At 49.3% G+C, this 21,140-nt stretch overlaps 1 protein-coding gene across 2 annotated transcripts in view; it reads left to right on the forward strand.

Annotated features, from left to right (window-relative positions):
- The window catches only part of TSPAN33 (tetraspanin 33), a 110,254-nt gene that overhangs the window by 49,648 nt on the left and 39,466 nt on the right, over positions 1 to 21,140 (forward strand). For both annotated transcript variants that reach the window (XM_075599310.1, XM_075599311.1), the window contains exons 2-5: positions 9,988 to 10,045; positions 11,550 to 11,677; positions 16,247 to 16,321; positions 17,502 to 17,597. In XM_075599310.1, the coding sequence (XP_075455425.1) occupies positions 9,988 to 10,045; positions 11,550 to 11,677; positions 16,247 to 16,321; positions 17,502 to 17,597 (357 nt within the window). The remainder of the gene's footprint in view (positions 1 to 9,987; positions 10,046 to 11,549; positions 11,678 to 16,246; positions 16,322 to 17,501; positions 17,598 to 21,140) is intronic.

The raw sequence follows: 21,140 nt of genomic DNA on the forward strand, positions 1-21,140 counted from the left end.
CAGTTACATAAATGAACAGGGTATACATTATATACAAGACATTGCGTGCACAGTTAAAGATAATATATATTATGAGCGTATGAAACAGTTACAGACCAGGTTAAAATGTGAGACAGCCTTAGATTTGAAAGAACATAGACTGGTGGTGGATGTGAGAGTCTCTGGTAGGTTCCATATTCCCCAACACCGTGTCCCAGAGAGTCCCACACCCACCAAAGTGTGAGACAGCGCTGCCCACTAATTTGAGTTGTTGGTTGGTGCACGTGTTGTGGTGAGGTACCTGCCAGGTGTGTCCACACCCGGGCGCGCAGGGGCTGTACCTGGAGATCCACGGATCCAGAAGGGTGATCCACGACGCCTCCGCCTCTACGGTGGGTGGCTCCCGCGTGGAGCGATCCACCTTTAGAATGTCTCTTGCTTCTGATGCTGGGTGATCCAGTCTGACCACCAAGGGCCAGGATGTAAGCACTTTCTGGCTTTGACCCTCACTTCTGCTGGTTCTACAGGGCCGTGTCCCTATCCTATGGGTCGGTCCCTGCAGCAACCACAAGCTGAGGGGAGTCGGGGCCTAGCTGGGGCCTAAGGGGGATCTCTGGCCTAGTGCAGGGGCTTCTAGCTCCCTGCACATGCACACCCTACCCTTACTCTGGCCCAGCTCCGACTGACTAGCGTGATCTGTGTGGGCAATATCTATATCCTGTCAGCAGGGAATTCGGGCAACCCTATTGGCCACTTCCACCCATGTGATCGCCTCCGAGGCTCATGGGATATGTAGTCCCAGCTCGGAGGCTCTTCCTATAGGCTGCCGCTTTGCGCGCTATCTCCTGCTCATGCTCGACTCCCGCGCCAACCCCAACATGGCCGCCAGACTGTCTACCCTTATGCGCATGCGCGACTACACTGCGCATGCGCACACAAACAAGATGGTGGCCTCCGGAGCACCAGAGCGCTCCCTGCAACTGGCCCCCACCTTTTCAGTTAGCTGGCGGGTCTGCCGCTGACTCCGGCGGCACCCGCGCCAACCACTGCAACCAGCGGAGGTAACGAGGGCGGCCCAAGGGGAACCCTGCTACATATGTACAGGGAATATATCCCCACAATACAGTGCGCATGCGTGTGGGGGGTGGGCGGGTGCTGATGGCACCTTACATTTACACATCACTGGAGTTCTGCTTGTAGTTAATACAGCAATCTCACCTTGAAGCCTATATAAGTGTAACTAATATAATGTTAGCATCTTCCTGCTGAGCATGTCCTGCATTTTATATGTTAGAAACGCTTGCTTTTCTCTCGTATCTCCGGTAACCATGGTAACCTTCAGACGAGTTTCTGGGGAAACGCTTTATTCCTGCTGAACGGCGCATCTGACTTCAAAGATCAAAACCATGTTGGAAAGGACAGGATGCAGCAAAATATTATATTCTATAATAACCCGTGTCAGTGCTGGGTTTATAAAGATGGCGGACACCGCATCTCCTCAGAGAGCAGTAACTGAACTATTCCCAGCCATGTGTCAGAGAGGAGGAGGGTTCCAGCTGTCACCTGACCTGTGCGCTCCCAGGCACCTGTACTGCACAGAGTATACTGGCAAGCAAATATCTTTTATAAATATAGCATGTATCATACTTAGAACGTTATATAGCAGCATAGCATGTTTATACCACCAACATTTAAATGAAAACCCTCTGTACAATATATAGAGCGTCTCAAATAGGAGATGGTACCTTCTTAGCTTGCAGAGTACACAAAGAAACGTATGTTTAATAGCCAACTCGTGGTTTCCAGACCACAAGGGTCCATTACTGGGGCTGGTTTTTATATCTTTTGTGGTCCTGGAAGCTTGCACTCTTATGAGTTGGTAATTAAAGGTATTCCTTCTACCTTACTTTTTTTGTATAATGTTTAAAGATTAAAACGGTGCCACACTTTTTACATTGACAATCCACCATTGTGATATGTTAACTGGACTAGGTTTGTGTAACGGATCAGGGGACACGCGCCTCTCAGCGGGTCCCCGTCACCTCTGGCCCCACGGTATATCGTTAATCCTATTCTTACCAGGCCCGGCAACGCAACTTATCACACTCCGGGCACGCCCTCACTGCTGTGGGTGCGTTATACCCTTACCCACCTCAGTACTGGGAACTGGCCAGGTCTGCGGGCATACAGGCGTTACATTATGCTGAGCCAAACAAACGCAGACCCCGCCGAGGTGGGCCAAGGTGTCACTATGGATCACTGGCAATTTTTAAGCGACCAAGTTACCGCTGTGGCGCAAAAACTTTCTACACTCTCCCTGCGGGAATCTCCAGCTGCACCGTCCCCTCCTGCCCCACTACCCATGGGTAATTTGGAACCGCGTATTCCACCTCCTAACCGGTATGCCGGTGGCCCCCTTTCTTGCCGGGGATTCTTGAACCAGTGTGACGTCCAGTTGGAGATGTCCCCATCTCGGTTTCCCTCGGGTCGTTCTAAGGTGGCCTACGTCTATGCTCTGCTCACTGGCGACGCGCTCGCTTGGGCTTCGCCCCTCTGGGAACACCGATCAGACCTAACCCAAGATTACCCCAAGTTCCGGGCGAGAATTTCAGCTGGTCTTTGACACACCAGCACGTAGGGAGACTGCCGCTTCTTCCTTGTTCCATCTCTCCCAGGGTCGCAGGCCGGCTGCAAGATACGCGGTGGAGTTCCGCACCATCGCTGCAGAAACCCAGTGGAACGATGAGGCTCTCGCCGTGGCATACTGGCAGGGTTTGTCCGAATCCCTCAAGGATGACCTCGCAGCTCATGTTCGTCCCTCATCTCTAGAGGATCTCATTGCCCTCAGCATCCGGATGGACCAGCGCATTCAAGAGCGACACCACGAGCGCCAGCGCCCTCGTTTACTGTCTCCCTTGCCTGTTTCTCCTAGGTCTCCTCCCTTGGCTCTTCCTGCGTTGGACGCCTCCGAACCGATGCAAATCGGTAGCCAACAGCTTTGGGCCGCTGAGAGAACACGCCGCCGAGATGAGGGTCTCTGGTACTACTGCGGCGCCCCGGAACACCAACTACGTCACTGTCGCCTGAAACTGAGAAACGAGAACGCCCAGTAAAGGTAGAGGGGCTTCTACTGGGTACCATTTCTCCTTGCCCCTCTTCCCCCAAAGAGCTACCGAAGAGAATCCTTCTCCCCATAACTCTTGTGGGTCCTAATGTCAAGGTAGAGGTTGAAGCCATCATCGACTCGGGGTCTGGTGGCAACTTTTTGGATCACAATTATGCTTGCAATACTCAATTCCCGTTAGTCAAGAAGAAGTCGCCCATCGGCCTGGAGGCCATCGACGGCCGACCGCTCCAACCAGCCTTCATTATTCGGGAATCTATTCCCCTCACCATGACCACCGCGGATGGTCATACTGAAATCATCATCTTCAATGTCTTCCACTCCCCTACTGTCCAGGTCATTTTGGGACTGCCGTGGCTCCAGCTTCACAACCCGCGTGTTGATTGGAGCAAGGAACTACCGATCCAGTGGGCTCCCACCTTGGAGAAGACGGTCACACCTCCCGTTTCCGTGCTCGCTGGTCTCAACGCCTCTACTCCTCTCTCTTCCCTGCCAGAGGTATACCACGACTTTTCGGATGTCTTTAACAAGATTCAGGCTGAAGTTCTTCCACCTCATCGTTCGTACGACTGTCCCATCGAATTAATTCCTGGAACCACACTCCCCAAGTCTAAGTCGTATCCCTTATCTGTGCCCGAGACTGACGCTATGGCGACCTACATCCAGGAGAATCTTAAAGGGTTTTTTCGGAATTCCACCTTCCCGCCGGGGCCGGTTTCTTCTTCGTGAAAAAGAAGGATGGCTCTTTAAGACCGTGTATCGACTTTCGAGGGCTTAACAAGATAACAATCAAAAATCGGTACCCTCTTCCTCTAATTTCGGAACTCTTTGATCGGCTCCAGGGAGCCTCTATATTTTCCAAACTCGACCTGAGAGGAGCCTACAATCTCATCCGAATACGAGACGGTGATGAATGGAGAACTGCATTTAATACGCGTTCGGGTCATTAGGAATATCTAGTGATGCCGTTCGGCCTCTGCAATGCCCCTGCCGTTTTCCAAGAATTTAGGAATGATATCTTCCGGGACATTCTGGGAATTTTCGTCATTGTATATTTAGACGATATCCTCATTTTCTCCAAGAACCTGGAAGAACACATTCATCACACCAGGGTGGTCCTCTCTCGTCTGCGTGCTAACTGCCTCTACGCGAGGATGGAGAAATGTCTCTTCCACCAATCTTCCACAGCCTTCCTTGGCTATATAATCTCCGATAAGGGTTTCACCATGGATCCTGAGAAATGGAAGTCTGTTCTGGATTGGCCGCTGCCGAATTCCCTAAAAGCCGTGCAGCGTTTCCCGGGTTTCTCTAACTACTATCGAAAATTCATCCGTAATTTCTCCACTATCGCTTTACTCATTACGGCTTTGACCAAAAAATGGTGCTGATCCTACAGCATGGTCTTCCGAAGCCATCAAAGCCTTCGAGTTCCTCAAAAGGGCTTTCGTCCCCGCCCCCATCCTTCGGCATCCGGATACATCCGCTCGGTTTTATGGGGTCACTTTGTGTCCTTGTCTGAGGTCACTGTCACGGGGGGACTGACCTCTAGAAAAATTTTATATTTTGGGGTAGAAGATTGAGCACACAAGTTGAGCAAAATAAACTGAGATTTATTTCCTTACTAGACAGACACATGACAACCTTAGAATATACTTGACAAAAACACTTACTGAGGGAGAGAACGGGATAGAATGTCCAGAAGTAAAACAAAGCACCGGAACATTGTCGTTCTAACATGCAGTACTGTTGCAAGGGGCGCACGTTGCCAACCCAATAAGTCCGTGAATATTGCAAAGTTCGTTCTGGTCCGTTGGGGTTCGTTAGATAACCCCCAGCACTAACGAAATCCTGAAGCAGAGTTCTGTCCTTGGTTCCGATGAAAATAACTCGTTGCGTTCTGAATTAGTTGGTGCTGCTCTCATCCGCTTGTAGAAGCGAGGTGGAAATTCGTTCACATTGTAGAACAAAGACGAAAGACACGGGGGATAGCTCGGGGAGCATGTGTATAGGGTTTGAGAACCTATCTCCAACTTCCCCACAGTTTGCTGAGTGGGCACTAGAGGGATTTCTGGCTAATACAGTGCCTGTGCGACATTGCTACCTTGACTGCTTAGCATATGTGTACTTCCCTTCCTACCTGGCGTCTCTCAGGCTGGGAGGGGAACTCGGGATGTGAGCTAGCCCAGATGGCTAACAGGATCTTCTATTCAGCGACCATCCTGGCTAATTCACACATCCTGACTCTGGGGCTTTCATATGCAACACTTCCCTAGACTCGCAGGCACTGCCTCAGCGTGGGGTCTATGAAGTCTGCATAGGAAAGTGACCCAGCTCATAGGTGTTAAAACATTTGGTCCCTGGGTGCATTTCAATGACAGTAGAAAAAACCTCATCCTGCCTGTACATTTAAAACTGCAGCAAAAATACACTTTATTAAAAATACATGTTTCACTTGTCTTACAATTATATTTTTATTATGTGGGTGCTTAGGGTGTTACAGTGGGGCTGCACACCAAATTTCAGGTTGCTGGCCCTTTTCCTTCCCGAGTTATGGCTTCTTCTTGAACTGGTAATGCTGGGCTATGCGCTTCTCACGTCAATTTACTTGCGGTTACAGAGTTCTCACATCAATTGACCGAGTTCCCACGCCAATTGCCGGTTGCCTTTCAAGTTACGCCATTAACCGGGACGGAGATACATTGTATCCGAGAACCACTTGAGACGGGAAACCGCAGCCCTTTCATTCAATTGACTCTGCGGTTACGGCTTCCAGCCTCAGTAATGGATACCTATACCTTGCAATGGAACAAAGAGACCGCGCCACGCTTATCCAATCAGCTTGTGGCTTAGCGCTCGCAGCAGCATCTTGTGTCCAAAGCCAGTAATGTCAGTGTACCATGGTATACACTATGGCAGGCATATACTATCCTGCAAAATGGGGACAACAAGGGACAGAGGGAAAAATAATACATGTACGGCGCACATAAAATTAACCCCTTCATCCCCAATACGAAATAGGGGTAACCAGCCGAGCATCCTGCCGTTATTAATGCGCTGATTACCCACAATTTCGTTACAGTCACACTCTGCTTGTGGGTAGTATTGCTGCTTTAACACCACCCCCAGTTCTCTCGCCTGCTGTAAGGCGTAAGTGCGATCTCGATGCCAAGTGTCACCTCTCCCTCGCACCTCCTCCGACACTTTGTTTAACCCTTTCTGTTCTCTTTCTCTCATTTTGAGGAAGCCTAGAAGTTGACGCCAGAGAAGGGCTCCCTTCCTCTGCCAGCTCTCCTTTGTGTTTGGGCTATCTCGGACCCTCTCAGATCGGTGCCTTTCATTCATATTTCGGACCCCCTTTGCAGCCTTGGGTTCCTGTAATGCAGGAGTCTCAACTCCAGTCAAGACCCTCCCAGACATGTCAGGTTTTAAGGCTATCTCTGCTTCAGCACAGGTGGCTCAGTCGAAGGTTGAGCCATCTGTGCTGAAGCATGGGACTGATTGAGCCACCGGGGCTGAAGCAGGGATCAATTGAGTCACCTGTGCTGAAGCAGGGCTATCTTGAAAACCTGACCTATTGGAGGGGTCTTGAGGACCGGACTTGAGCCCCCTACCTTAACGTTCCAATGTAGCCACTATTATTGGAACCCGTGTGGCGCGCTCCCGCAGCTGAAAGGGCGTGCCAGCCCCGCCCCCTTCTCGTGTGATTCAAAACAATGGCCGCTGTCCCCGCTAGTGCGTTGTGTATGTCGTGCTGCAGCAATAACCACCTCCTCGGCTGGGCGGCTTTTCCATGTACCCACCACACATCCCGGGAATAAGTACGGCCCGTTCGTGTTGACGGCGAAATTACACTGTATCACGCGGCATACGTAGCATCAGGAACTGCAGAGCAATGCTAGAGTACCACTGCTTTTTTTTTTTTTAAGATTACCCAACGGGGGTTCCTATATCCTTCATTAAAGCTGCCGGCATACTATATTCTGGGCATATTTCGGAGCTGATGGGGGTTTTTATTTGTACATTTTACAAAGTTATTAAACATGTTTTCAATAATAAAGATGGCGGCACAGATGGTAGTAATGACGGACTGTAGGGGGGCTTTTCACCGCTAAAGGGTTAATTCACAGAGGGGTCTGCAGCACACTGGAAATGGAGATGCTAATTGAGTCAAATTATGTGTTTGTTTTGTTAACTTTACATATCTTCATTTCTCATTAAAACTCTGGGCCGGGGAGATTTAAACCTCCTCCATCTTGTTTCCCCTGTAGGGGTTTAAGTGCCCGCCGCACCGTCCGAGTGAGTATCTCGGGAAGCAGGGGGTCCCCGGACCTGGTATTAACGGGGTCCAGCCCCAGAGGGGATCACCTGCGCAGAACCCTATTCATTTCAGCTCTGGGGAGCCCCTGCTTCCGGCGATACTTACCTCCATAGGGGGGGGGAGAGGGGGCGGCGCTCGGCTAGCAGGGATCGCGTGACGTGCGCTCTTCAAAGCTCCCGAGTCCTGCGGGCCAATAGGAAGCCGTGATGTCATCGCCCGCTTTCAAACCCACGTTAAAGAAATAAAATAAGAAATAAACTCTAACCACAGACTTTCGCGTGTTCCCCGAACACGCGCGCCTTTACGGCGGTCCTTTGGCAGAGGAGGATGTGCGATAACGTAGCAATCCGTCCCCTAAATGTTTTTTTTTGGGGGGTACTGTTAAAGATTTTTTTTTTATTTCAAAACAGCTTTCTGTGCGTAGGTTACTGGTTCTGCACTTCTGTAACCCAGGTGGTGCTGGAAAGCTGTGTGATACGGCGCACATACTGTAAGCTTATATAGGGGTCAATGTTAAAATGGACAAAAAAAAAAAAAAAAGTGATTACCTGTGAGAGCTCATTTGCATGTCCTTACCCAGAATCCCTGGCTGCAGTACAAGTTTGTATTTGAAGCGCAATGCCGGGAGGAGGTAGAAGCGCGGAAGATAGCGCGTTGTACTATGGACGCGGCCTTAATCACTGCTCTCAGCTTCTCTCTGTCTCCGACTGTCCCTTCCACATCCCTCGCCCCTCGCCCCTCCCCCCTCCCCTACCCTCCCGCCTGGTCAGTGACAGACAATGTACAGTACTGTATATCCTCTTTTTTTTAACCCATGTACAGTGTATGTATGTCTTTATTTATATAGCACCATTAATGTACATAGCACTTCACAGCCGTTACACACGTGATAATCATATAATTAACAAATAATATAAATAACACATAATGGGAATAAGTGCTTCAGACATAAAAGTAACATTTAGGAAAAGTAGTCCCTGCCCCGAGGAGCTTACAATCTAATTGACCCATATAGTAACCCCAGCAGGGAGGGCGGTTACACATGTATTATTATTTTTTTCATTTGTAGGCACACCACATCCTTCTGACAACCTACCCTCCTCGCACTGCCTCCTACCAACCTACCCTCCTCGCACTACCTCCTACCAACCTACCCTCCTCGCACTGCCTCCTACCAACCTACCCTCCTCGCACTGCCTCCTACCAACCTACCCACCTCGCACTGCCTCCTACCAACCTACCCACCTCGCACTGCCTCCTACCAACCTACCCACCTCACACTGCCTCCTACCAACCTACCCTTCTCACACTGCCTCCTACCAACCTACCCTTCTCGCACTGCCTCCTACCAACCTACCCACCTCGCACTGCCTCCTACCAACCTACCCTCCTCCCACTGCCTCCTACTAACCTACCCTCCTCGCACTGCCTCCTACCAACCTACCCACCTCGCACTGCCTCCTACCAACCTACCCTCCTCGCACTACCTCCTACCAACCTACCCTCCTTGCACTGCCTCCTACCAACCTACCCACCTCGCACGGCCTCCTACCAACCTACCCACCTCGCACGGCCTCCTACCAACCTACCCACCTCGCACGGCCTCCTACCAACCTACCCACCTCGCACGGCCTCCTACCAACCTACCCACCTCGCACGGCCTCCTACCAACCTACCCTCCTCGCACTGCCTCCTACCAACCTACCCACCTCGCACAGCCTCCTACCAACCTACCCACCTTGCACGGCCTCCTACCCACCTCGCACGGCCTCCTACCAACCTACCCACCTCACACTGCCTCCTACCAACCTACCCTTCTCGCACTGCCTCCTACCAACATACCCACCTCATACTGCCTCCTACCAACCTACCACCTTGCACTGCCTCCTACTCACCTTGCACTGACTCCTACCCACCTCGCACTGCCTCCTACCCACCTCGCACTGCCTCCTACAAACCTCGCACTGCCTCCTACCAACCTACCCTCCTCGCTCTGTCTCCTACCAACCTACCCACCTCGCACTGCCTCCTACCAACCTACCCACCTCGCACAGCCTCCTACCAACCTACCCACCTCGCACGGCCTCCTACCAACCTACCCACCTCACACTGCCTCCTACCAACCTACCCTCCTCGCACTGCCTCCTACCCTTCTCGCACTGCCTCCTGAATGTGATATTCTGAGTTATTACAGGATGGGTTATCTGGGGGAGTAATATCACACTGCGTCTGTATGTTCTCTGCAGTGCTCACTGCCGCTGATGTATCTGTTACACCGTGGCATCCCGTGTCTGCGCCCCGCTGTTTAGAGCCCCCCCCCCGTGACATTTCTTTATCTACCTCGGCCTCCGTTCCTAAATCCATTTATATAGTTAGGTCTTCTGAACAAGGTTCATTTTGTACAGCACAAGGTACACTACCAGCGCTATGCAGCATCATTAACCTGGTTAAAGATTATTATTTTCTGTATTGTTACTTTTCACTGTAAAAATTTTGTTTTTTCCTGCCCTTAAACCCCCCCCCCCCCTTGCTTCCCTGTAACGTGGTTTCTGCGCTGTTTTCACAGGTTATTGCCATGGTGATGGTGGGTATTGGAGTGTACGCCCGGATCGTGAAACACGCTGGTGGGTATACCGCTGTGTAACGTCTCTCTTTGTAACTCCGTACTCTGGGCATTCCTCCCGACCTCGAAGCAGTGGTGGAGGAGACCTGCACAAAAAGCACTGGGCATTCTGCTCATCAGGCTGTGATAACCTGGGAACATAACCACAAGAGAGCACAGGGCCCCTTCTTCCTAGCAGCCGTTCCAGGGGTGAATAGGATAGAGGAATGAAATATAAAACGTTACCTTTACTCAGGTAATTGTAAATAAGGTTCAGATTGGTAAATCAGAAGGCCAATCAGCCAGAAACACAAATGAACAAAAATTAAAATGCTCCATAGGGCATTAGTCCTATAGAGATTAGTACCCCATCGCAGTAAGCATGGATAGAACGGAATATTCTAGTATCTGACTGTGTCTATATATGGAAGCCAGACTTCCTCACTGCCACATTATTACAAGAGAACTACCACATCATGTGTTTGTGGACAAGTCACTTAGTGATTCATAGTATCACTGTCAGCAGGGATAGATGGATAACAAACTAGAATATAGCTGTATGTGTGTGTATATACAGTATATATATTGTGACGTCTCAGTCCCAGCGTCGGATCTTTTGTCCAGATCAAAGGCAGGAAACACTGTACTTTCTAAGCAGGTACAGGGTTAACTCATAACACAAAACAGAAACAAAAGACCTAACTACTTCCAGGAGTACTGACTAAGGCTGAGTCCATGCTCCCTGCTTGCTCGCTGAGGCTCAGGGAAAGCGGGTGCTTTCCCTGGCCTTGCAGTTGCTTACCGCACGCGCTGTCAGCGGGCCGTCAGGGGGCGGGGCGGGGGTGGCCATTGGGCGAACCGCTCACGTGACCGGCCTGTCGCGCCAGCAAGCAGGGGAATTTTAAATTCCCCTAAGACCTGCGCTTCCGGAAGCGCAGGTGAGCCCCTACTAAAGCCGCTCTAATTGCGGCTGTAGGGGCTCAGTGCTGAGCGGGAGCGCGCCTCAGCACGCTTCCGCCAGCAAGCGGTTAACATGGCCGAGGCCTAATACTGCTTAGTCCCTAACTAATCGTGGGAGAACTAAACTCTTTCCCACTTTACCCAGTGTAACTGCAGCAGGTCCCCTTTCAGTCTCTCACAGGGCTGTCTGTGTGTGCCTTCAGATCAGTATAGCAGCAGCGTCTTTCACCCTCTCTGTATAGCTCTCAACAGTGTGTGTCTGGCAGCATGGGGGGGGGGGGGGGGGGGAATCTCTGTATCACTTCCTGACTATACAGGCTAGGCTAATTAACTCACAGCTGAACAGACCTTTCCAGAATGATTAACTCTATGAGAGCTGTAAAGTCCCACAGCTGCCCCATTCTAGCCCTTAGAGGGCAGTGACCTCATCACTGTGTGTGTGTGTGTGTGTGTGTGTGTGTGTGTGTTTTTTTTTTTTTTTTTTCAACCAATCATCCTCACTGTCACAAGAGAACCACCACATAAAATGTTGCCATGTGTTACTGAGGCCTGTCTCCTTGTTACAGAGGCCGCCATGGCATGCCTTGCTGTGGATCCTGCGCTGCTTCTGATTGTGGTTGGGATCTTGATGTTTCTCATCACGTTCTGCGGCTGCATCGGGTCCCTGCGGGAGAATATCTGCCTCCTGCAAGCGGTGAGTCCTGGTCTTGGACAGGTCATTAATATTATATATTTTTTTATATATTGTCACAAGTACGCACGGTGCATTACTGTTTGAAAAGACTTACAGCTCAACTCCGTTATAGCTCGATCCGCTACAACGCGGACCCGCTTATAATGCGGTCTCAGTGTGGCTCCCGATTTAAAAACATCTTCAAGGTTTTTTTTTTTAATAACATTCATTGCTTTATTGCTAACGGACACATACATACCCCACCCCCCTACCATGTGGGAATTGAACCCAAGATTACATTTTATATAATACACATGCAGGACTCTGACCCACGACCTTTCATATGCTAGTGCAATTCTCTAGCTGCTACACCACCACAGGTTTGGTGTGGTGAATCTGACTCTATAAAGAGGCGGCCATTTCGCAATCCCGGTTATAACGCGGTCTCATTATGAGGACCCCGAGCACCTTGTTTTAACGGGGTTCAGCTGTATATACATATGGCCTTAACTGTTTGAGAAGATACAGCGGTGTGTAGAAGTTTTCACCCCTGCAACTTTTTCACATGTTATTGGCACCTGAGTGTACTCCACAACCCTTTCATATTATACTTTACATGTAGAATCTACAAAAAATACCCCAAAGTGCTAGTTAGAAAATGCATATAGAATATAAGGAAGTAACACTTAGAGAAAAACAGATTACTCTGCATAAGTATTCAGCCCCTTTGCTACTGCAGCCCTTAATCAGCTCCGGTGCAAATGAATTGTTTGAAAGGTCACACAATGAGTGACATGGTTTCAGCTCGTGTGTAATCAAAGTGGTTTAGCTTGTAGATTATTTCCATCAGGTATACAGGCATACCCCGGTTTAAGGACACTCACTTTAAGTACACTCGCGAGTAAGTACATATCGCTCAATAGGCAAATGGCAGCTCATGCATGCGCCTGTCAGCACGTCCTGAACAGCAATACCGGCTCCCTACCTGTACCGAAGCTGTGCGCAAGCGGGGAGACTATAGAGCCTGTTACACATGCGTTATTTACATGAGTTATGCACGTATATGACGATTGCAGTACAGTACATGCATCGATAAGTGGGAAAAGGTAGTGCTTCACTTTAGGTACATTTTCGCTTTACATACATGCTCCGGTCCCATTGCGTACGTTAATGCGGGGTATGCCTGTATAAAGACTTTCAAGCTGCAAGTCACATAGTGACCCAACAGAGCCACCATGAGACCAAGGAGCTTTCGGAACAAGTCTGGGACAAAGTGGTAGGGACACACAGAGTAGGAGAAGATACAAGAAAATGTCTAAGGCGCTGATTATCCCTCTCGGCACAGTGAAGTCCATGATTAAGAAGTGGAAGATGCATTATACCACCCATATATAACCCAAATCCGGTTGCCATCCCAAACTGAGCAGCCCAACAAGCTCAAAACTGGTTTTCGATGTCACTATGAAGCCAAGAATGACCTTGAGAGATGTGGAAAGTTCTGGGTCTGAAATGGGAGTCGGTGTTCACACAGCAATAAGCCGGTCACTACACAAAGCTGGCCTGTATGGACGGGAGGCAAGAAAGAAGCCATTACTCAAAGACTCATCTTAAATAACGTGTATGGAGTTTGCGAAAAAGCATACAGATGATACCTCAGACATGTGGAAAAAGGTTTTGTGGTTAGAGGAGACAAATGTAACTTTTTGATCTAAATTCCAAGCGTTACATCTGGCGCAAGCCTAACACTGCCCATCACCCAGTCACCACCATCCTAACTGTCCAACATGGTGGTGGCAACATCATGTTATGGGGACGCTTCTCTTCAGCAGGGACTGGGAAGCTTGTCAGGATAGAGGGGAGAATGGATGGTGCAAAGTACAGGCGAATCCTGAGGAAAACCTGTTTGAGTTCAGCCCAGACTCTGACACTGGGGAGGAAAATCACCTTTCAGCAGGACAATGACCCGAAGCAGAAAGCCACACTGGAGTGGTTGAACAAGAAGAGAATTCAAGTTCTGACTTGAACACAATCGACCATTTATGGCGAGACTTGAAGATTGCCGTCCATCGTATGATCCCCAACAAACAGAACTGGATACATGGGTAAAAAAGTCACAATCTTACTGTGCAAAGCTAGTAGAGACGGATCGAAGAAGACTCATAGCAGTAATCACTGCAAAAGGGGCTTCTACCAAGTACAACCTTAAGGGGTTGAATATTTATGCAACCAGTAAATGTCATTTTGTAAATTTCCTTTGCTGACATTTTACCTCCTCATATAATAGTGTTCAATATAACCGTTGCAGCTCTTAGCTTTGAAAACAAACAATACGCATAATATATATATATATATATATATATATATATATATAGACACACACACACACACACACACATATAACGTAAAAAAGTACATTTAATGTTAAAAAAAGGATTGGGAGCGGGATTAAGAGCACTCACAAAAATATTAGTAATTCAAGCAATATGTGATAATATCACTGCCAACAGGATAACACCGTCCTGGAACACACCAACAGATGAAATCGATGTTCCTATTTGCTTCACCAGTATGAGTTCATCTTCCGATTGCACAGAAAGTACTCCGTGTCACTGCTTGGAATGCAGTGTCCGATCGAGCACAGCCTCAATGCAGCTCCATGCACGCCTCGGCCGTAAAGCGTGCACTTGTGCGATGACGGAATGTCGCAATTACGTACCCTGACGCGTTTCGTCACACTTCGGCGACTTTTTCAAAGGGAATAGCAACATGATGGATATATATATATATTTCCGTTACTTACTGTACATATGTGCCTAGCAAAATAGAGAGACGAAAACGATCGACTCACAGGTCCCTACTAAATCAGACCCTATATGAATGTGATGAATATAATATAGTGATTATAGCTGGGGGTGCAGCACAGAGAACTTAGTGTTACATGAAACACACAGAGCAAAAAAAAGGCTGTCCACTCACGGAATAAGTTCTCTTGGGAGCACACACCGTGCAAGTTATACAACTTACCATTTCATTCTGAAATAAATGTAAAACGTCACTGGGAAAATGATAAATTAGAAGGTGAGAGATACAGAGGAGTGTCAGTGATGGGTGCAAAGCTGACCTTTAAATGTTCAGGAATAATCAGTTAACCAAAATATAGCGCTGTACTAATCAATGGCCGGGCACTGCCAATGATAATCACCTAGCACGGGGATACATCGCTACCCAGATAATGGCCGGGCACATTTTGTAGTATACATTCATATATTTATTTTATTAATAATCCCTGAGTGTTCGCACTTTTAACCGTTGCCGAATAATTGGCCTTTCTCTTAGCAATAAATAGATTTCTGCTATCCGTGGAGGACAGAGTGTGTGTCTGTGTGTCTGTGTGTCTGTGTGTCTGTGTGTCTGTGTGTGTCTGTGTGTGTCTGTGTGTGTCTGTGTGTGTGTGTGTGTCTGTGTGTGTCTGTGTGTGTGTGTGTGTGTGTCTGTGTGTGTCTGTGTGTGTCTGTGTGTGTCTGTGTGTGTGTGTCTGTGTGTGTCTGTGTGTGTCCTGTGTGTGTCCTGTGTGTGTCTGTGTGCTGTGAAAATTAATGTTTTTATTTTCAACTGGTCCTGTGAAAAAAAAACATTATCCAGCGCACACTTCTTGTCCTGCCCTTTTAGCTGTTTGGCTATAAACCCTTCGTATGGAGAAGCTGCACCGGGTCTGGGTTGGTGGCGGCCCGCCAGGTATTGGTGCTTGGATATCGAGCGTCGTACATTTCCTTTCTCTGGCACATAGTATGGACACCGCTAGGAAGGGCCTTGTCCCTGTAGCCATGGTAACCGGACACCGCCTGTCACTGTGCTTTACACCACTAGGAAGGGCCTTCTCCCTGTAGCCATGGTAACCGGACACCGCCTGTCGCTGTGCTTTACACCGCTAGGAAGGGCCTTCTCCCTGTAGCCATGGTAACCGGACACTGCCTGTCGCTGTGCTTTACACCGCTAGGAAGGGCCTTCTCCCTGTAGCCATGGTAACCAGACACCGCCTGTCACTGAGCTTTACACTGCTAGGAAGGGCCTTGTCCCTGTAGCCATGGTAACCAGACACCGCCTGTCACTGAGCTTTACACTGCTAGGAGGCCCTCTCCCTGTAGCCATGGTAACCGGACACTGCCTGTCGCTGTGCTTTACACCGCTAGGAAGGGCCTTCTCCCTGTAGCCATGGTAACCAGACACCGCCTGTCACTGAGCTTTACACTGCTAGGAGGCCCTCTCCCTGTAGCCATGGTAACCGGACACTGCCTGTCGCTGGGCTTTACACTGCTAGGAAGGGCCTTCTCCCTGTAGCCATGGTAACCGGACACTGCCTGTCGCTGGGCTTTACACTGCTAGGAAGGGCCTTGTCCCTGTAGCCATGGTAACCGGACACCGCCTGTCACTGCGCTTTACACCACTAGGAAGGGCCTTCTCCCTGTAGCCATGGTAACGGGACACCGCCTGTCGCTGTGCTTTACACTGCTAGGAAGGGCCTTCTCCCTGTAGCCATGGTAACGGGACACCGCCTGTCGCTGCGCTTTACGAGTCTCTCTCTCTTCGCAGTTCTCGGTCTGTCTGACCCTCGTCTTCCTGCTGCAGCTGGCTGCCGGCATCCTGGGCTTCGTCTTCTCCGATAAGGTGAGCGCACACTCATCTCACTAACGACTGACACTTGGGAAGTCTGAACCAATAATGGACATTTAGGTCCATATCTACTAAGTGCTGCTGTTCCATAAGACACCGGTGGAATAGCACTGTATGGTAAACATGAGCCCTAGTCCTTTTTGGGACCTTCTACTGCAGGGGTGGGTCACTCCAGGTCAGGTTTTAAGGATAGCCCTGCTTCAGCACAGGTGGCTCAGTCAAAGACTGAGCTACTGATTGAGCCACCGGTACTGAAGCAGGGACTGATTGAGCCATTTGTGCTGAAGCAGGGATAACTTTAAGACCTGACCCATTGGTGGCCCTTGAGGACTGGAGTGGCCCACCCCTGTTCTAATGGATCAACATGTAATAAATCAGACGGCATTATAGCCATTAATGCTTCAGCGTATGAGTCTGTCTAACAGTTAGCGGGAGTCTCGCACTGAGTGAGACCTGCCCGGCCACAAACGAGGACATCTCTTCTCTCCCGTCTGATGATATCCGGGTTATCTATTGGGGTCTGGGGGAGTCCCCTTGATGTCAGAGAACCACAGTTTAGCTCCGGGGGGGTGGGGGGAGGGAGGGGCGTAGGTACGTTTAAAAGACACATTTTTGTTGAGGTGGGAATTCTGCTTTCAGAAAAAGTCTAAAGAGCTGTACTAGTGCCCGGAAACGTTTGTACTGAGAGTCTGGTATAAGGCAGTGTGTTTCAACAGAGAGGGGTCCCCATTCTTCTCTAAAGGGTCCCTGCAATTTTCAGGTCACTTGAAAATTGTACAAAATACAGAAGAATTGACAATGCATCTGATCTCAGGCGCGCTTTTAGAGATGGTTGGGGTTCCTTACAATGTATCTGATCTCAGACGCGCTATTAGAGAGGGTTGGGGTTCCTTACTATGCATCTGATCTCAGACGTGCTATTAGAGAGGGTTGGGGTTCCTCAGAATCTCAATATAATTTATGGGGTTCCTTAACCAAAAAAAGTTTAAAAAAAACGTTGCACGAATGACATTGACATAAGAAAACAGTAGCATAAACTGAAGAAATAGAACATACTCCATCTTTTGTACCAATGAACCTCCGCCGTTGGTGCAGAGCTCTCGGGCAGGGATGGGGTTACGATGTGGGAAACAATGAGTTAATGTGGCCTGGGTAACCGCTTTCTCTGTCCCAGGCTCGCGGGAAAGTGAGTGAGATTATCGGCGACGCCATAGTGCACTATCGGGACGATATGGACCTGCAGAACCTCATAGACTTCGGGCAGCAAGAGGTGAGTACCTCCAGCCGCCAGTGGTTTAACCACACCGCAATGCCTCCGGCAGAGAAGGGGTTAAACAGGGACAAAAAGAGGATTTCTGTTTAACCCTTTGGACGCCCTTTACACTTAGCTACTATGTCATAATCTCCCTGCTCGCTTGTCATGTGGAGATCGCGCAGCGCGCACAACGCGATCAGTAAGGAAGTGGTGGGGCCGCTCTCCTTCTTTTGCATAGTCTGCGATGGCGCGATCACGTGACCACGATTGCCACAGCCTCTCTCCGGTGCTCAAAGGGTTACATCAGATATATTGCTCTTTCCCCCCCCAATCATATTTCCCCTTCGTTAATTAGATCTAGGAATAACGTAGGCGCGTTGCGCCTGTACAAATGTGTTCAGCCGTATGTATTATTCGCTGTTTGACTCCCACGTGTCACTTTCGGTTGTGTCAGCGGCTAGTCCAAAAATATTTGGCATTTGCTTCCCATTCTTTCCTCCTGGTCTCTGTCATCTGAGACACAATAATGTACACAGGGAAACCATTTTATTCCCGAGCCTATTAAAGATGGCCGTCATTGTGATTGTCAGAATGGCTTAAGGACTCTGCCTTGGTCCTTGCACCTCCTTGGAATCCTCTCGGTTCGATCCGAGCGTTTATCCGGCGGCCTGTGGGATATTTGCTGTTTATCTTCACACAGTTACAGTCTCAAAGCTAATAAACTCCTCTTAAAACGACCATTGATGTAGTGGAGTGGGCGGACGCCGCGTCACAGTTTTAGGACATATTACTGAGCCGCCGAGCATCCCCTTTGTAACTGCAGAGAAATTCTTCAACATGGCGGCTGACGGCGGCCCCAAACTCTGCGCTTCCAGCTAGTATACTTCCGGCCGGAGGGTTACACAGACTTCATAACCTCTGTCCTACTCCGCCGTATATATGGGAATTACAAGGCATGGGGCATCTTATCAAACGCTATTTACATATTGCTTCATGGGGGAAATTGTTTATTTCCCGAAGACGCTCCTTACCGTGGCTTCGGACAATGTAGAATGACTCCCAAAGTTTGGTTTAAATGTAATAACTTGCAGGAAATTCAGTCCGGAAGCCTTAACTTCAAAACGCAAATGCCATAGTATACAGAATTAATTCGGTGTCCCAGCTAAAGGGCGCTGCAGTGATCTGAACATTGCAATGATTTCAAAGCAGACCATGGCAGTCATAATTATGTGGTCCTGCAAAATACGATTTCTCATCACTATGTAACTATTTCTCTGCAAGTAAAACTGCTGCGTGCGTGTGTGTGATTTTAGCAGTCACATAGTTACATAGTGGATGAGGTTGAAAAAAGACGTACGTCCATCAAGTTCAACCTATGCTAAATGTAGGCGACAGATACTTTATCTCAGGCCTGCACAACTCGTAAAGTGAGAAGGGCCGAACTGCTCCAAGGAAAAAAAAATTGGGCCGCATGGGTAAAATCATCATCATCACATCATCATCATCATCATATCTCCCCCAGCACCCTTCATCATCATCCTCATATCTCCCCCAGAACCCCTCACTATCAACCTTTGCGATACTCCCCATCTATCTCTCATACCCCCATCTCACCCTCACCCATACACATAATACTCCCCCTCCACATCAAACACACAATACCCCCCTGCACAGCACACACATCACACCCCCATTGCACCTCACATCCCTCTCCCCCCTTGCACCTCACATCCCTCTCCCCCCTTGCACCTCACATCCCTCTCCCCCCTTGCACCTCACATCCCTCTCCCCCCTTGCACCTCACATCCCTCTCCCCCCTTGCACCTCACATCCCTCTCCCCCCTTGCACCTTACATCCCTCTCCCCCCTTGCACCTCACATCGCTCTCCCCCCTTGCACCTCACATCGCTCTCCCCCCTTGCACCTCACATCGCTCTCCCCCCTTGCACCTCACATCGCTCTCCCCCCTTGCACCTCACATCGCTCTCCCCCCTTGAACCTCAAATCATCCCCCATGTACCTCAAACCACCTCCCTCCCCCTTGCACCTCCAATGACCACCCCCTGCACCTCACATCACCCACAGGGCCCCAACAGAAATCATGGGGCCCGGGACAAATGAAAGGAGCAGGCCCCCCCCCCCCCCGAACCCATAGCGCACCTACCACGAAAAAATATCTTTTCGCGCGCAACTTTTACTTAACTGTTTTCTTATTGTGATACAGAAAAAAACATTACATCTCCCCCTCCTCATACCTCACCCCTCCCCTCCTCATACCTCACCCCTCCCCTCCTCATACCTCCCCCCCTCCCTCTCCCTTCTCCCCCCCCTCTCTCCCTTCACCCACCCTCTCTTATCCCTCCCTCCACCACACCACTCCATTTGCCCCACCCCACAGCAGCTCGTATGCCCCCACCACCAACAGCCCGTTTTACACCCCCACACCTGCAGCAGCCTGTTTTTCACTCCCACACCCCACCTGCAGCCCGTTTTTCACTCCCACCCCCCCCCCCTGCAGCCCGTTTTTGACTCCCACACCCCCCTGCAGCCCGTTTTTGACTCCCACACCCCCCTGCAGCCCGTTTTTGACTCCCACACCCCCCTGCAGCCCGTTTTTAACTCCCACACCCCCTTGCAGCCCGTTTTTGACTCCCACCCCCCCCCCCCCCCCGGCAGCCCGTCTTTGACTCCCACCCCCCCCCCCCCCCCCTGCAGACCTTTTTTGACTCCCACACACCCCCTGCAGCCCGTTTCGTCGCCATTTAAAAAAAAAATCAGATTACTCCCTGGATCAACATCCTTCCCATGTTACTTAGTATTTTGTATGTCAAATGAAAAACACTAGAATAGTGACCACAGGGGGTCACTATAGCCCCTAGAAATAGCTCCGTGTGTATGTGTAATGGAATCATGTGCGTGTGGGGAATACTAGTGAGTGACTGGGAATGTCGAGGACACCTCTAAATTATAATATATACAGTAGAGGTGGTCATGGAAAGGCCACACGGATACATATCCTAAAAATAAAATAATGAACTTTAATGTTGAATAAAAACCGACGAAAGACGTGATATAATATACAGCGAGATTAAAATCCCCAGCGACGGGACAGAGACATGTATGATCAGGTAAGTATAATCTTCCCTAGCAGGTATATTACCTAGTGGAAAACGTGATATATCAAAAGTGGCGCTCTATTATAAGCTTTAAACACGTGTTAATCCAATATTAACATATAAACCATAAATTGAATAAATATAAGTGATACAAACAAATCCTTGAATGCTGCTGTGACCCAGTGCAGGACTGCTCTCTCAATCCCAGGTGAATATGGCGACGTGGTGATCAAAGGGAAGCGCAAACATGTGGAGATATAAAAAATAAAACTGATGGTGCAGTATTGTGACAAATAAATACGTATTCTTCTTTAAGTCTGCTGTTATTTATACTCACAAATGTGAGGATGATACTGTGTACGTAAAGGTATCTTTGGGTATATGTCTGCAGTGATGATAAGCTGGCTGGAACCTCGGTGTGGGAATATATTCCTTAAATGGT

Source organism: Ascaphus truei, chromosome 5 (genome assembly GCF_040206685.1).
Source record: "Ascaphus truei isolate aAscTru1 chromosome 5, aAscTru1.hap1, whole genome shotgun sequence".
Taxonomy (NCBI): domain Eukaryota; kingdom Metazoa; phylum Chordata; class Amphibia; order Anura; family Ascaphidae; genus Ascaphus; species Ascaphus truei.